The following is a 16238-nucleotide window of genomic DNA, read 5'->3' on the forward strand; positions in this document are numbered from 1 at the left end:
TTCAGCCTCGCATGACAAAATCTTCGGGTTGGGAAGCTGTGGGGCGGGCGCTTTCCGAATGTAAGCTATCCCATCTAGGCAGTCAGCTCTGGAGCTCTACGCCCCCACTTTACACGTATAACGTTATAAACAAGACGATGGCAACGCAATTAAGAGCATCGAGATCAGTCCGCTCCTGTTCAGCTTACCAAATACCTGCAATTCCATCATGAAGTTGGTGTCGGGCGACCTAGCCATCTGCGAAGTATGTGGCACGCAATACGATGTTCCACTCTCTTCACCACCGAAGGAGTGTCGAATCTGCCTCGTAAGTGACGTCAACTAACCACATCACCATTCATACGACATATTGAATCACTTCTGGAATCCAACGCCATTGACCTACTTAATTGACAGTAATGAACTAACACCCACAGGACCCCCGCCAATACGTTCCCGCCCACGGCCAAACCTGGACCTCCCTCAACGCCTCCCAATCCACACAAAAGAATGAATTCCAAACAGACGAACACGACTCTCGGATCCACTATATCACCACCAAACCTCTCACCCCTGCAGAGCTTCCTCCAGGCCTGAGTGACAGCACAACAACGCGCAAACAACTCGGAATAGGCGAGCGTGCCATCTTCCTGCAAACGCCCTCCGGGAACGTACTTTGGGATCTAATCGCTTTCCTCAACCAAGACACCATCGATTTCATCGAATCCAAAGGCGGTCTGAAAGCCATCATAATCTCACACCCACACTTCTACACCACGCATCTTGAGTGGGCTGCGCAGTTCAACTGCCCAGTATACGTTGCTGCCGACGACAAGGAGTGGTTGAACAGGGAGGATAAAAATGGGGTCAGGCATTTGTACAAAGGGACGAAGGAAGTAGTTCCCGGCGTGACGGTGATACAGTGCGGAGGCCATTTTGATGGGAGTTCGGTGCTGCATTGGGAGATGAAGTTGCTTATTGCGGATACGATGATGAGTGTACCTGTAAGTCTTCTTCCCTGACCACGCCCTCCTCTCCTGTCTTCGTACAAATGATTGTTGTGTTGCTGACCCCTACGCAGTCCGGCTTCTACAACGCCGCCCAATCCTCCAAAGATCCCTCAACCGCATCCTTCAGCTTCATGTGGTCCTACCCGAATATGATCCCCTTGCCACCGAGTAAGATCCATGGGATTTGGAAGGCGCTCAAGCCGTTCGACTTCGATACGACGTATGGCGGGTTTCCGGGGCAGAATGTTACGAGGATGGATTTGAAGAAACAGGTGTTGGAGAGTATGAAGATATTCCTGAAGGTCGGAGGACACGAGACTGCGAGTGTATTCGATGAGACGTACTAATCGCACCATTGAGTGCGGAGCAACGATATAGGTGTATGGGCATGATTGGCAATGTACGTGTGGTGTGTAATCGCAGTTGAAATGTGCAAAGTGCACTACTCAAAAAATATCGATGACTGCGGGTACCTAACCGAAACGCCATTCAACATGTGCACTTCACTATCGTCTCTTCTCCTTTCCCTCACTCACCACCTTCGGCCTCACATTCTGCAACCTCAACCACTCGCCATTAAACGCATTCGTCAGCCACCACGTCAGCTTATCATACACAATCCTATTCGCATTATGGAAGTAAATGCTATGATCGCTGTCCGGGAAAACGTGCACATCATAATTCTCCACGCCGGCGAGATCCAGCTTGTCGAGCAGCGTGAGGGTGTTCTGCATGTGCACGTTGTCGTCTGCGATGCCGTGCATGACCAGGAAGCGGACGTTTTTGGATAGCGAGTTGGCGTCGCTGATGGAGGTGTTGTCGTACCCGGCGGCGTTGTGCTGTGGAGTGTGCATATAGCGTTCGGTGTAGATGGAGTCTGTCTACAGTCAGTACAGGAAAGTGTGAAAGGTTGGAAGGGAAGGCAGCGTACCATAGAACCGCCAGTCTGTGACCGGCGCAACGGCCATGCCATACTTGAAAGTCTCACCCGCATCCGTCTCAAGCGTCTTCAGAGTCTGGAAGCCGCCGTACGACCAGCCCCAGATAGCCATCCGGTCTTCATCGACGTACTTCTTCTTCGCCCAGATCTTGCCCGCTGCGATCTGATCGAGCGCTTCGTAGTGACCGATGTTGCCGCGCGTAATGCAGCGGAGCTTGCGCCCGAGGAAGCCGGTGCCCCGCCCGTCGACGGTGACAACGATATATCCCAGAGAAGAGGCGATGAAGGACTGGAAGTCGACGGTGAACTTGCGGTCCACTTGCTGGCTTCCGGGTCCGGAGTACTGGTAGAACAGCACAGGGTACTTCTTCTTTTCGCTGAAGTGCGGGGGGCGACGCTCAAGCACGTTGAGCTTGAACCCATCGACCTCGATGGTTTGGTAGTTGAGGATGGGTAGCTCATGGGCTGCAGCGAAGCGCTCGAGGCTTTTGTTCTCCTCGAGCACCTGCTCGAATTTCTCAGAGTTGGAGGGCGTGGAGATGATCTTTTGCCATGGGATGCCGGGGCCCTTGTAGGTGATGAGGGCGAACGAGCCACCGGAGGAGAAGGATGCGGAGTGGTAACCTATTCCACTGTTCTCTATGACTTCTTGCTTACCAGTGCCATCAAGTTTGACGGCGTACGCATGGCGTTCGGTAGAGCCATGCTCGGTGGAGATGTAGTAGACCAGGTTCTTCTTAAGATCTATGCGCGAGGGCGCGTCGACGACTTCCCATTCACCCTGTGTGAGCAGGATGGGTTTATCACTGTCCAGGGGTGTGAAGTAGCCAATGTGGTCGTAGCCTTCATGGATGATGGTGTCAACATAGCCGTCGTGCTCGCGGCCGTTCGATGGGTCGGCGGGTACAAAGGTTGTTGTGTGGGAGACCTCCATCCAGCCGCCATCCAGCTCTGCGACGTTCTCTGTCCTAACAGTCTTACCAGTGCGCTTTTCCACATCCATGAGGACAAGCTTGAGTGTGTCACTTTCGCGATTGGTCTCTCGGACGAGGACTTGCTTGGTCGAGCCGGCCCATACGATCTCGGTGATGAGACGATTGTCGTCGGCGAAGTCGTCTTCGATGTTGATACTGAATACCTCGCTCTTCTCGACATCCCAGAATTGGAGTGATACAACTGGGTTGGGCGCGCCAGCCTTGGGATACTTGATGTCGCGGACCTCTGGGTAGCTCTCCTCGCCAGCCTTCGGTCTCTCCCCGCTGGGACGGGAGAGGAAGTACTGCACCGGATACGTGGGAACCATTGACTCGTCTGTGCGTAGGAATGCAATGTATTTGCCATCTTCCGACCACCACGTTGCGCTGTCGCCTTGGAAAACCTCTTCCTCGTAGACCCAGTCTGGTACACCGTAGAAGAGCTCAGCACCACCATCTTGCGTGATTTGGGTGACTTGCTTCGAGTTGAGCTTGCGAATGAACATGTTGTTGTTACGTGTGAAGACGACAGCGTCCGATTGCGGTGACCAGGATGCAATCTGAATCCTAGCCTGAGGATTCTCAGGATCGACAGGCTCACCGGTCTGCGTTTCGACGTCGAAGATCCAATACAGACCCGTAGAGGAATGCCTATAGTTCTTCTGGTACTCAGATTGCACCAGCACCTTCTTGAAGTCCTTACTCGGCACGACCTTACCGGGGTAGACGTACGTCTCTCCAAACTTGAAGCTGTTCTCCTTGATCAAGGTGGTATGCCCTTTGCTTCCTTTCTTGTCCTTGTTTCTGATATCCTCAATAACGAGGTAGTCCTTGCCAGCGACGCCCTTCTCCAGCAGCAGGCCGTCCTCGCCGTTTGGTCCTGAGATCCACGAAACACTCTGGGTAGTCGGGTACCACTGGCCACTCATGACTTGGTCCAAAGTGACTTTCTTCCCCGAGCCCTTCGTAGAACTCGCTAGAGGATCATGTGGTTGGGTAGACGCATGCTTATAGCTCCCACTGTATAGGAACGACACCAATGCCAGGCCCCAGCCGATAGCGCAGATTGTGGCCACAATCCACAGCATACGTCGCGCCTTCTTGTCCACCGGCTTGAGAGGCTCGAAGCGCCCATCTTCAATATCAAGCTGTTCACGCACGCGCTCTGGCACGTAGTTGTCGTCGTCTCGGTACTTCTCGTTCAGCTTGGAATGCGATGTGCCGTTCGGTGCGCCGTCGTTGATGTGTTCGAGGACTAGAGACATGGTCGATATCGAGGATCCTGAAGCTTCTGAGCCGTCTTCTGAGATTCGCGCTTTCGTCTCGTGCCCTCCCAACAGCTCCGCCTCCTCCTCGTTCGTGGCGCGCTCGCGTGGCATTGTAGCGGTGGTATGGGGTTTATACGTTTGCAACTATAACATGTTTTTGTGTCGAATGAAAAACAGCGATGACAGATTGTGGAGGCAAGGCCGCCTACGGTAGGCGCAGCTGAGGGTGAGCTGGCTGCTCTGCGGTGCGGAGACGCGGAGGTGCCTTGAGTCGCCGAAACGCTACCAAGCCACCCTTTGACACATGATTGAAGTTGACAAGACATTGGGCCAAACAAAGAATGTGACGAATGATTTTTTATTCAGACCCTTTTTTGGGGCATCTACTTGAACATTTGGTAATGGTGAGGAGCACCTGGACGTTTGCGCCACCCCGTTTGCAGTCTGGAATACGCCTTAATAAATGCGATTGGTTGTATGCATACTGGGTACGAGAAATCGTCGAAGTCACTTCAACTTTGACTTCGCGAATTGTGTTCAAAATTCCAGCAACTGATGTTTTAATGGCCCTTCGAACAGTGGGTTCGAGGTCATCAATTAGACTCTCAGACTATATGCTCAAGTTCAACGCTTCAGCGTGAGGTGATAGCTCTTCAGCTAAAAGGATTGCCACAGTCTGCTGCATTGTCGCGTCTTGGCCGTGCTCGCCAAGGATGTCGTTGTGGTAAGGCTACTGCGACAGAGGGCCAAGATAATCCTACAAGTTATTAGCAAACTGAAACCTTGCAAGCTACAGAACAGTGGGTTGCCTACTTCTTTCATCGTCCCTACAGCGTACATCTTGTCGACCTCAGAACGGATACCCTTGATCTTGATGCGGATGTTCGTGCCTTTCTCGATAACCTGGTCCGCGCCATCTGTCCACTGGGGCGGTGCTGCGTTACCCTCGAATTTGATATCAGATGGAATCATCTGCCGCTGGTCAGTGTGCGCTTTGGCAAGGCTTTTACAAAGAGGTCATACGTTGCGTCCGACGAAAGCTTGCAGGGAGCCGCAGTCCACGAAGAAGCCAGAGGGAAGGATCGAGGTCACAATACCATCCATCTAGTCATGGTCAGCCACTGCATTCATCTGCCCATGCGCACTGTCCCAACGTACCACCTCGCCCTTGTACGGCCGCCATACGATAGCCTTGTAGTGAACAGTGTACTCGGCAGAACCTGACCCAGGCATCACTTGGCCATCTGAGATGTCGAAGGAGTCCAATATGCACACAATGGTGTATTTCCCCGTGCTCGAGCCCTCCTCCTTCTGCAGAAGCTCCTTGTGAATGTGCGAACGGATGAGCGGACCGAAGTACGAGGGATGCAGCTGGATCGTCTTCTCGAGCTCCTTGAGGAAGAACATGGCTGCGCAGGCGGAGAATAGAAAGTTGCGCGGTTGTACAAGAGAGTTGGTATTGTTGGCACGTTTGCACGGTAGCAGGTGAAAGAAACGGACACGGGCGCCTTCGTATTATGCGACTCTAATATCTTCTTGTGTTCGCTGTAACGACTGTAGTGAGCGACCGGCGCGCAAGCCTCGAGTAAGAGGCGCGTACCACCTGCAAAGCTACCCTCTTCGATCCACGCTTCAGCAGTCTATGCGCAAAGTTTCGAAGGTGGTCGCGCCAGCTATCGAGGGCAATTACGAAGCGGGAGAGATCGTGGATGGCGGATTGCGGGGTATGGAGTAGACAGTGAATGCCCTGGTCGTGAAAGTCGCGACTGCCCTACGGGCCGCCGATTTGATTTTCCGGCCGGATCACATCTGCCAGCGCCTCAGCGGCCGCCCCACCCGTCCATGTCGTGGAACCAGTCACGCTGCGAACTGTCTTGCCTGTTACTGTGCGCTCGCGGTCGGAAGCGTGGGATCTCGTGAGCACGCCAGCAGAGTCTCCCGGTCGCCCATATCCACCAAGACATGGTGCTAGTTCTCCCGACACCTTGACACGCGAGAAAGTACCGCATCGGGCACCATGTCTCTGAACCTGGAGAAGCAGCTGCGCTTCGTACGTCATGCGCGAGGGACTCGAAATGGACATGAAGGCTGACCGAAGTGCAGTATGGCGCATACCACCACAATCCCGTGGGTTCAAACCCTTACAGCGGCCTTTCACATGTCAACTGACACCGCTTTTCGTCCAGGTCAATGTGGGGATACATGTTCTCTGTGTGCCTCCGATTCTGTTGACGGCATTCTTGCTCGTAAGACCTCGCGATGCACACTCTCGACGGCCTACTTATGGACTTCTAGCTCACCAACACTCCCGCCGTTCCGCTGCCCTCATGGCTGTCGATACCTAACCTTCCCCTCAACGTCGGCACATTCGGCGCGGTGCTATACTCGACCCTGTACATTCTCATGGAACCGGTCGCAGGAGCACTCCTCGCGCCCATCCTCATCGGCGCTACCGCTTACGGCAACCATCTTACGTCGACCTACGGAGCCACGGCGAACTACTGGGCAGGTGGAATCAACGTTGCATGCTGGATCGCGCAGTTCATTGGACACGGCAAGTTCGAGGGTAGGGCCCCTGCGCTGCTCGACAATTTGGTGCAGGCGCTCTTCCTGGCGCCGTTCTTCGTCTGGTTCGAGATCCTGTTCTCGCTCGGTTACCGCCCAGAGCTGAAGAGCCGCATCGATAAGGCGGTTGAGGAGGACATCCAGAAGTTCAGAAAGAGCAAGGGACAGAACGGCAAGGTTCACTGAGCCATGCGGACGACCATGGTGGCACATCACACTAGCAAAAGAAGGCTAGGGCAGATTGTTGGGAGAAGCGAAATAGAGTTGGAGGAAACGGCGGATAGGTGAAGCTGGGGCAGTTTTGGGGGGACAAGAGCAGAGAACACAGCATTGCGTGGGAGTAAGGTGTACCGGCGTCCAGGTACATGCATGTAATGGCGGCATGGAAAGCTGCTCGGTGAGCTTGTTGAGGACACAGCATATTGCAGCGATCAATCTAGCGTTCTACATTTTGCAATTGCCAGCGCGTGGGTCTGAAGCATCGTGCTAAACTGTAAAGGGAACGACTGTCAACTATGTAACAGCAGAATACCGATCCCTGGAAACAACAAGAAGTCCACGTGTCGAACCAAGCCTATTGAATGCCTCTTAGGTCGAAGAGCTGTCTACTCCGAGGTGTACCGAGCATGCAGCTTCTCAACCCTTGAATGTTGCTTGTCAGTTGTAAGAAGGGACTCACCCCTAAGATAACTTGCTAGACTGGGCAACGCAGTCATTTACTTCTATGCTCTGTCTGCGTTTAATGCGCTCACTCAATTGAGTTGTTGGAGGAACGTCCCCAGATCCCGTGTTTTTGTCGCGGTCGCTTTGGGGCTAGCGCCTTCCTGTCTAGCGTGGGTTGCGCTTTCCTCCCGGGGACCGCTCAAGTCTTTTCCTCAGAGCTCCATCTCCTACTCCATCAACCTCTCCTCTCCTCCCTTCCTGCATCAATCTCAATTGGTTGCAGAGCAATCCCAATAGACTCTTGAGCACCGCAGTCATGTTCTCAAGGGCCATCCGCCAGTCCAGCCGCCGGGTCGCCGCAATCTCTGCCTCGAGCAGGATTGCTTCGGTAAGTCCATCGCAACTGCCAGCCATTGCGCCTGCCGCCACCTCCGCCATCGCCTGTAGCTCGAAGAATCGATTATCGATGCCATTGGCGCTGCATTGAAGCTCCATTGATGATGGATTCGGGGCTGCAGCGCGCTGTGTTGAGATGGCGATGGGAGCTCCCCTCTGCCGAGCCAAGCCTAGCAGCCAGGACCAGTACTGACGACTTTTCCCACCACAGGCTCGCGCCCCTGCGTTCACCGCCGCCCGCGCCTACGCTTCCGATGCGAAGGCCACCCCCACCGAGGTCTCCTCCATCCTGGAGCAGCGCATCCGCGGCGTCCAGGAGGAGAACTCCCTCGCCGAGACCGGTCGTGTCCTCTCCGTCGGGTACGCCGCATCACATCACTGCGCCATCGCAGCCATCGAAAGACGCAGTCCGCTGACGAGGAGACAACAGTGACGGTATCGCCCGTGTCCACGGCATGAACAATGTCCAGGCTGAGGAGCTCGTCGAGTACGCCAAGGCCCCATTCTCAGCGCAGGCCAGCAGCGAAGCTAACGGGATTCCAGGTTCGCCTCCGGTGTCAAGGGCATGTGCATGAACCTCGAGGCCGGCCAGGTCGGTGTCGTGCTTTTCGGTTCTGATCGTCTTGTCAAGGAGGGTGAGAGTGTCAAGCGTACCGGAGAGATTGTGAGTTGCAGCGAGGCCAGTGGCTCGAGTGCTTTCCGAGCTAACGTATCCAGGTCGATGTCCCTGTCGGCGAGGCTCTTCTCGGCCGTGTTGTCGATGCTCTCGGTAACCCCATCGATGGCAAGGGTCCCCTCAAGACCACCGAGCGCCGCCGTGCCCAGCTCAAGGCTCCCGGTATTCTGCCCCGTCAGTCCGTCCGTGAGGCCGTCCAGACTGGTCTCAAGTCCGTCGACGCCATGGTTCCCATCGGCCGTGGTCAGCGTGAGTTGATCATCGGTGACCGTCAGACCGGAAAGACTGCCGTCGCTCTCGACGCCATGCTTAACCAGGGTGAGTGCAACTGGAACTCTTTGCGTATGCGACATGAACTGACGATGATTTAGGACGATGGAACAAGGGCTCCGACGAGAAGAAGAAGCTTTACTGCATCTACGTCGCCGTCGGTCAGAAGCGATCCACCGTCGCTCAGCTCGTCAAGACTCTTGAGGAGAACGACGCCATGAAGTACACCACCATCGTTGCCGCCACCGCCTCCGAGGCCGCTCCTCTCCAGTACCTTGCTCCCTTCACTGGTTGCTCTATGGGAGAGTGGTACGTAGCACCCTTCGAATTTTCCGGTCCCGACATACTGACAACCTCCTAGGTTCCGTGACAACGGCAAGCACGCTTTGATCATCTACGACGATCTTACAAAGCAGGCCGTTGCCTACCGTCAGATGTCTCTGCTGCTCCGTCGTCCCCCTGGTCGTGAGGCCTACCCCGGTGACGTCTTCTACCTCCACTCTCGTCTTCTCGAGCGTGCTGCCAAGATGAACAACTCCCTCGGTGGCGGTTCGCTCACTGCCCTCCCCGTCATTGAGACCCAGGGTGGTGACGTGTCCGCTTACATTCCCACCAACGTCATTTCCATCACTGACGGTCAGATCTTCTTGGAGGCTGAGCTGTTCTACAAGGGTATCCGCCCCGCCATCAACGTCGGTCTTTCCGTCTCCCGTGTCGGTTCCGCTGCCCAGGTCAAGGCCATGAAGCAGGTTGCCGGTTCCCTGAAGCTCTTCTTGGCTCAGTACCGTGAGGTCGCCGCCTTCGCCCAGTTCGGTTCCGATTTGGATGCTGCCACCAAGCAGACCCTCAACCGTGGTGAGCGTCTGACCGAGCTCCTCAAGCAGAAGCAGTACAGCCCCATGGCTGTCAACGAGATGGTTCCTTTGATCTACGCTGGTGTCAACGGTATCCTCGACAACGTCCCCGTCAACAAGATCCTGACATGGGAGGCCGACTTCCTTTCCCACCTCAAGTCGAACGAGCAGGACCTGCTCAACACCATTGAGCGGGAAGGTGCTCTCAGCAAGGACCTCGAGTCCAAGCTGAAGGAGGTTGCCACAAGCTTCACCAAGAGCTTCACGGCATAAATGACGAGGGGTTGAAGAGTGGGTACTCTCTATTCCAAGGTTCTTGCGGGGTCAAAATGTGCTGATTGGTCTCTGAGAATAGATGTATAATAGAAGATGCGTCCTCGCCATCAGCTGTTTCAATATGAGAAGGTTCTTTTTCGTCATTGCAACGACTGATGCGCGTCCGTGTCTTACGATACCTCCTCGGAAGACCGACTACCTGTGATTCCGAGATCCTTTCCTCTGTTAGCGGTAAATATGCGTCGGACTGGCGGACGCGGACCTTGTATATCGCGAATCAATTTCCTGTTCTGTTACAACCTACTTCTTGCGAGTAAATTTGTGTGAACCTTGAGGTCCTCTTGCCTGCCTTACCGCCGCTTCTGAGCCTGCGAACTTGAATACAACGATTCCCGGGATTTGAACCGCCACTTCAACACTCACAGTTAGCAGCCTCAGACTCCATTGAGTCACCGGTCTATAATCTGGAGCAACGAGGCGTCCTTTTCGGTTCAGTCTTTCTTGGCTGAAACCGTGGACTTACCATCATGATGCAGGACTTAGATAAGTACAGGCTGCAGTGGCCGGCTCCAGGTCTAGTTACATTAACCGAACACATGTGCAGCCGACATTGCTGATCGCCCCCGATCAACATGCACCCTGGAATTCAGGACATGGGCAGCATCTGCAGGAATTCACACGGACTGTGTCTATGCGGTTGGACAATGAGGTATGGGGGACCAAACTCGACCATTGCAGGCTTACTGGTCAAGATCAGCCAAAAGAAAGGGCACTGCGTTACGTTGTCCAATCTCGTTGCTCATGAGCGTCTACAACATAGAAGCGTTCAAAGTCGCTCGGTATTGTTATGAGGTAGCGACAACGAAGAAACGAGGTCACAGCGTTGACTGTGCATTGGCAGCCATGTTGTGCGAACAACATCCATCGTCGGACACGGGGACCTGCATATCGCTTTGGGCGGTGGGAGAGAGCTTCTCTTGTGCTGGGTAGTGGGCACTGCCATTGTAGCGAACCACTACATGTGGCAATCGCACCGTGAGCGACCATGTGTGGGAATAGGCAAGTGAAGCGGTACGAGCACTGCTGGGCAGCTGCATGTCCTTTCCATCGTAGGATTGGGATGGTGTTCTACAGTAATATGGAGGCGGTCTGTTTGACGGCAGCAAAAGGCCGGCAGGTTCTGTCCGTATTCAAAGCGATAGAAACTGGGGAGGAGCAGCCTGCAAACAGAACGTCAAATGCAATTCATCGTCTATCCAAAAGTGCCAACGACCAGCCCAGGTCTGTCTAGATCTAGTCTACTTCCGCCCACTCCGCTCCTCCTCGTCCGTCGCATCACCATCCTTGAACGGATCGTCGCCAATATCCGCAGCGTCATCCACCTCGTCCGTATACTCATCATCCCAGCCTCCCCTCAGGCTGATGTCGTCTTCCTCCTCGCGCAGGTGCTCTGCAGCCTCCAACGCATCAGGGTCGTCAGCATACTCGTTCTCCAGCCCTTCAACACTCGTCCGCCTTACGCCCTGCCTCTCCTCTTCCTCCAGCTCCGCAGCGCGCTCCTTGGTCTTCTTGTACATGAACCACCCCGTCGCGATGCCCGCCACGGCGCCGATGGCGATGGATAGGTACGATATGGCCTTGGTGCGGGCGTCCATTTTACCGCCGCTCTCGGCGATTTTCTCCAGCTGACTCCCAATGAAGATATGCAGCATCAGCTTTGGCGAAACGATTGCAGTTGCGAGCGCGAAGGAGGCCCAGTGCACGGTGGGGAAGGTGGCGACGGCGCCGTTGGAGAGGGAGTACGGGAGCGGACACATCCGGATCATGACGAGCAGTTTGAGACCGTCGTGTTTGAGGGTCAGCGCGAGCGCGGCGAAGCGCTTGTCGTTTGCGATGAGCCGGGTCACCATTGTGCGCAGGAGCGTGCGCGAGAGGAGGAAGGAGGCGGTGCTGCCGGCGACGGTGGCGGTTGCAGCTATGAACCACCTGGAGGCTGTCAGTATGGGGAGGTCTTTCAGCAGTAGGTTGTGCCGAGGGAGACGTACCCGTTTGGAAACCCGTAGACAAAGCCCGCGATCGTGAGGAGGGACGAGTACCCAATCAACGGCGGGAAGGACACGGTGAATATCAACACCCACAGAACGAGCCAGCCTGCCGTCACGTCCCTCCATTTCCTTGCATACGGCAACAGGGCGGCGAAGAGCTGCTCGTTGTACACGAGGAACAGTATGCTGACGATGAACACGATGACGCCACCAACGGTGAACAGGACCTTCTGGACGGGTGACAGTTTGTTGTACTGCGCCATGGCGCGGCGCTGTATGGTATGTGCGGTGGATGTGGCTCGTTGTATGAACGTCTGCGGCCGATTGCTGTGGGAGGAGCGCGCAAAGGACTGCGAGCGGCGGCTCCATATTGGCGCCTCGCCGGTGGTGTTGTCCTCGAGAGGCAGCGCGAGGGCGCGGGCATCGTAGTCTTCAGCGGGCATGTTGTCTGTGGAGCTTCAAGGGTGGATGGTGACTATGGCGGAGCAGCGCGGCGCGGCGCGGCGCGGAACGGTGGATGGTGGGATGGAAGGGTGTGTATGGGAGGTCTACAAACGCGCGCGTACCACACTACCTGCTTGACATGATGACAATGGTCTGGGATGGAAGTCTGCAGAGGCGTGGGAGCTTGTATGTCGCAGGCATGGCTGCGTTGCTGACGGCGTTCAGACGGACTAGCATCTAGCTTGGAGTTTCATCATCATCGTTCCGGGAGCCGCGCGCAGGGCCCTGATCTGAGGCGCGGTGCATGCGCTCTGCATGTCCGTGTGAGATGCCCTGTCACGCCTCGTCCGGAGTTTCTGGTATACACACAAGTCTGCATTCCAGGTGCAACAGCGAGCTGAGCGGGTCTGCAAGTCCGCGACTACCTCCCGCACTGCTCTGCAAGCAAGTAGTGGAGGCCGTGACGTTGTGCGATCCACACAGGCATCGTCATGTCACACGTGAATTCAGCCTCATCGGGACGGCGCTGCGGTGTCATCTCTGCGATGCGTGTGTTCGACGCTGCGGTCAATACACACGGTGAGCTCACTGCACCCAGACTAACCTGGGTCACGGCATAACGCTCCGTCACCATCTCAAAGCGCAGACCGCTGCCCTGTCAAGGTGTCTGGTTGATGGTGCATGCTCCTTACCGCCTGCACGGAACCCTAATCCCCCACACTCTACGTAGGGGGACTAGCCCTTGAGCTTCACCAGCGCCCATCGGCCGTCCTCAGGCTCCTTGTGGCATTTTGGCGCGCTTCACGGCTTCGTGTCTCGCAGCACTCTGCGGGACAACAGGAGATACGGCGTAGTCGTTAGAGCTGTGGAGTCGCTGCTGCTCGTGAGCTCATCTCCCCGACGCGCTGCCGCCGCCGCCGCTATACATACACATACACCGTGCATCCCCTTTACGCAGCACAACGCGCCTGTCCAACCCGGCGCCATCCCCTCTGCTGGACTGTTGGCCTCTGCTGGACTGCTGGACTGCTGGACTGCTGGACTGCTGCAGCCGCAATGGTGCCCGACCATCTGTACGAGAAGGTGCAGCCGATTCTGCAGGACGACGCGCTGGACGAGGAGGACAAGACCGACAAGCTGGAGGAGCTGCTGCGCAAGGAAACGGGCCTCACAGGCAAGTCGCTGGAGAACGTCGTCCTGGACTGTCTGTGGCGCTATCGCGACTCCGGCAGCGCGTCCAGCTCTCCACCGCCCAGCCGTCACACCATCATCCGCCGTCCCTCGCCCGCGCCCTGGCAGCAGAACCGCGCGCCCACCCCCGTAAACCACTCGCCGCGCATCATAAACCCACCGCCGGGCTTTGGCATCGCGCCGCCAGCCTTCACCCGCGCAAAATCCCATACTGGAACTGCGTCACCGTTTACCTCGCCGCGGCCGTCGCCGCGCCTGGCCTTTGCGACGCCCCATATCCCGCACAGTCCCAGTCTCAGCGCATATCAGTTCAGCGAGGGTACCAGTCCGAACAACGAGTACGGAGATCTCGACAGTCATTCTGTGGACTGGCTCGTGAACGGCGACTCGGGCAGCACCGAGTCATCGTTGCTTGGAGATGGCACGCTCAATGGCGCGGCCGCAGAGTGGATCCAGCCCCAGACAATGGACATGGGGCCGTACGACATGCTGCGCTCCGTCCTGGGGAACGAAAGAACAGACGACGAGATCGAGGTGGCCCTGGAAGCCAATGGCTACGATCTCACTGCTGCCTTGCTTGCTCTGATGAGCGGGCAGAACGGACAAGTCCCGGCCGCCACCACACCAATGGGCAGCGAGTCTGGGTATCTGATTGGAAAGTCGATGAGCCCTGCTTTTAGACCGGCGACGCCTGTTGGACAGCAGAAGAGCAACATCGTATGCAAGTACTTCTTGTCCACGGGACACTGTGCTAGGGCAGACTGCAGGTTCAGCCATGACACTACGAAGACGCTATGCAAGTGAGTTTCTCCTACCCAGGCCGTCTTACAAGAACAGCGGTGCTGACAGCGTCTAGGTACTTTTTGAACGGGAATTGCCTCGCTGGCGATACCTGCTTATTCTCCCACGATCCATCAGCGCTACTGGCGCGCATGGCCGTCTCAGATGTCTCGACACCGCCGCTGCAAGCAGCTGTACCGCATCTCCACATGTCCGATTTCGATGTGTTCCCTTCTCTCCAAGGATCTGACTCTCCGTATGGCACACCACAACCTTCTTCGCTGGAGCAACTCTACGGCTTGACGGGAAGCGGCCACACACGGCCTCCGCCTGGCCTCAGCCCTTTCCCAGTCTTCACACCTGGAGCAGGTAGCCGTCCACAGTCACGAACTGGCAGCCGTCAAGTCTCACGCGCCACAACCCCCTCCGTCCTTGCCGTCGATGACAATGAGGCTTTTCCAAGTCTTGGATCCGCTGCTGCTGCAAAGACGGGCAAACGACATCATGGCAAGCGAGGCGGTCATGGCCACAAGGACGCCGTGGTGTCGAGCAATCTGGCGGATGTTGTACGCATGTCGCCAGCACCAGCACCAGCACCAGCACCAGCACCAGCATCACCTGTTCCAGCGCGCAAAGGACTCAAGACTGCTAAGAGTTTCACTGGGTCCCGCGAGAACAGTGCTGCTGCTCAGTCGATTCCTGCACCACAGCACATTCCATGGCTGGAGACGGGTGAGAAGGGGAACCAAGCATATCTCAAGGCTCGTGCGGAAGCTTTCAAGCATGGTAGCCTAAGGAACAAGTTCCTGCAAAGGTAGGTCATCTATAGCTTCGGGATCGGATCACGTACTAAATCAAGGCCAGCGCTGCACAAGCTTGGAATCGCAGTGATTCTCGTGCTGCCAAGGCCCTCAGTCTGAGAGGACAAAGTGAGAACAACCTGATGCGCGAAGCACATCGGGAGGCTGCACGCATACTCTACGAGGAGCGGAACAAAGCCAACGATGACTCGAAAGAGTTGTATGTTGATCTACACGGTAAGTGATCTCAGCACCTAAGGGTTCATGATTGATATTTATGTGCTTGTAGGACTCCACCCAGACGAATCGGTATCCTATCTCGAAGGCATCCTCCTCAAACACAGCACCCTCTCTCGCCCTGTCTACGCCATCACCGGCACCGGCCACCACTCCAAGAACGGCAAAGACAAAGTGGGGAAAGCCATCCGCGGCTTCCTCAACGAATGGCGCTACGCATTCCGCGAGTTTTCTGTCCCTGGAGACCGCAATAACGTCGGTGGCATACTTGGTATCGACCCAAGCAGCTATGATAAGAGCGTTGCTGAGCGGCCTAAGGAGAGCGAAGAGTCGGTAGAAGATGGGAAGAAGGATAACAAGATTAGGATCATGAAGAGAGAAGAGGTTTTAGACGCACCGAAAGGGCCGAAGCGCGCTGCTTGATGCTTGGTGAGTGTAGCGTGGCAGCGGAATACAATAAGGTAGCCTCAATAAGAAAGGTTTCAACTCATGTGCGTTGCAGTTCGACTCGCTAACAGATATCCTGGTTTCACGAAGAGAGAGAATTCGAGCTCGCCTGGACGCGTAGCAAAGGTTGTGGCAGTGAGGTGGGGGATGTCAAAGGAAGGCGCGGTCGTCCTTGCTCTTTCCTCCTTCAGCAGAAGCTCTCAACCTCACAAACAACACTCGAACTTCACCTCTGACCAAAACGACTCATTCTCTTCACGCACCTGTTTCCGCACCGTAGATGCTCTTACACACTTCACCATAGCTTAACGGCATTCCGCCTGTGCCTGACGGGTCCTTCCCGAAATTTCTCTTCGACGCTTCAGGATTCACCCATACTGAACAAGCAGTCACACAAGCTCACCTCCTACCTTGCGGCGGGTA

At 55.7% G+C, this 16238-nt stretch overlaps 7 protein-coding genes across 7 annotated transcripts; 4 read left to right on the top strand and 3 right to left on the bottom strand.

The window, feature by feature from the left end:
- The first annotated feature begins 159 nt into the window (after positions 1 to 159).
- On the top strand, positions 160 to 1458 carry BU25DRAFT_414946 (uncharacterized protein). The gene is made up of 3 exons (XM_033707415.1): positions 160 to 307; positions 417 to 983; positions 1061 to 1458. The coding sequence occupies exons 1-3, from the start codon at positions 209 to 211 to the stop codon at positions 1334 to 1336; spliced, it is 942 nt and encodes a 313-aa protein (XP_033556889.1). The 5' UTR covers positions 160 to 208; the 3' UTR covers positions 1337 to 1458.
- Positions 1429 to 4402, bottom strand: BU25DRAFT_401918 (putative dipeptidyl-aminopeptidase B). Its single transcript, XM_033705025.1, has 2 exons — positions 1921 to 4402; positions 1429 to 1866 (listed from the first exon to the last, which is right to left on the bottom strand). The coding sequence occupies exons 1-2, from the start codon at positions 4280 to 4282 to the stop codon at positions 1496 to 1498; spliced, it is 2733 nt and encodes a 910-aa protein (XP_033556890.1). The 5' UTR covers positions 4283 to 4402; the 3' UTR covers positions 1429 to 1495.
- A 114-nt stretch (positions 4403 to 4516) lies between these two features.
- On the bottom strand, positions 4517 to 5895 carry BU25DRAFT_414949 (DNA-directed RNA polymerase II 19 kDa polypeptide). Its single transcript, XM_033707416.1, has 4 exons — positions 5330 to 5895; positions 5195 to 5275; positions 4985 to 5143; positions 4517 to 4928 (listed from the first exon to the last, which is right to left on the bottom strand). Exons 1-4 carry the CDS (start codon positions 5576 to 5578, stop codon positions 4902 to 4904), a joined length of 516 nt encoding a protein of 171 aa, XP_033556891.1. The 5' UTR covers positions 5579 to 5895; the 3' UTR covers positions 4517 to 4901.
- A 293-nt stretch (positions 5896 to 6188) lies between these two features.
- On the top strand, positions 6189 to 7273 carry BU25DRAFT_377065 (DUF962-domain-containing protein; the record flags this gene model as incomplete). Its single annotated transcript, XM_033704127.1, has 3 exons — positions 6189 to 6221; positions 6358 to 6417; positions 6467 to 7273. 3 exons carry the CDS (start codon positions 6189 to 6191, stop codon positions 6920 to 6922), a joined length of 549 nt encoding a protein of 182 aa, XP_033556892.1. The 3' UTR covers positions 6923 to 7273.
- Positions 7274 to 7662: 389 nt separating this feature from the next.
- Positions 7663 to 10045, top strand: BU25DRAFT_414950 (ATP synthase-like protein subunit alpha). Its single transcript, XM_033707417.1, has 8 exons — positions 7663 to 7787; positions 8007 to 8155; positions 8226 to 8282; positions 8339 to 8459; positions 8513 to 8789; positions 8843 to 9050; positions 9103 to 9886; positions 9946 to 10045. Exons 1-7 carry the CDS (start codon positions 7716 to 7718, stop codon positions 9866 to 9868), a joined length of 1650 nt encoding a protein of 549 aa, XP_033556893.1. The 5' UTR covers positions 7663 to 7715; the 3' UTR covers positions 9869 to 9886; positions 9946 to 10045.
- Positions 10046 to 11169: 1124 nt separating this feature from the next.
- BU25DRAFT_351633 (uncharacterized protein) lies at positions 11170 to 12359 on the bottom strand (the record flags this gene model as incomplete). Its single annotated transcript, XM_033703365.1, has 2 exons — positions 11170 to 11857; positions 11917 to 12359. 2 exons carry the CDS (start codon positions 12357 to 12359, stop codon positions 11170 to 11172), a joined length of 1131 nt encoding a protein of 376 aa, XP_033556894.1.
- A 1057-nt stretch (positions 12360 to 13416) lies between these two features.
- On the top strand, positions 13417 to 15791 carry BU25DRAFT_351510 (uncharacterized protein; the record flags this gene model as incomplete). The annotated part of the gene is made up of 4 exons (XM_033703363.1): positions 13417 to 14351; positions 14408 to 15145; positions 15196 to 15368; positions 15421 to 15791. The coding sequence occupies 4 exons, from the start codon at positions 13417 to 13419 to the stop codon at positions 15789 to 15791; spliced, it is 2217 nt and encodes a 738-aa protein (XP_033556895.1).
- Positions 15792 to 16238: the final 447 nt, after the last annotated feature.

The sequence above is a fragment of the Macroventuria anomochaeta genome (genome assembly GCF_010093625.1).
Source record: "Macroventuria anomochaeta strain CBS 525.71 unplaced genomic scaffold BU25scaffold_42, whole genome shotgun sequence".
Lineage (NCBI taxonomy): Eukaryota > Fungi > Ascomycota > Dothideomycetes > Pleosporales > Didymellaceae > Macroventuria > Macroventuria anomochaeta.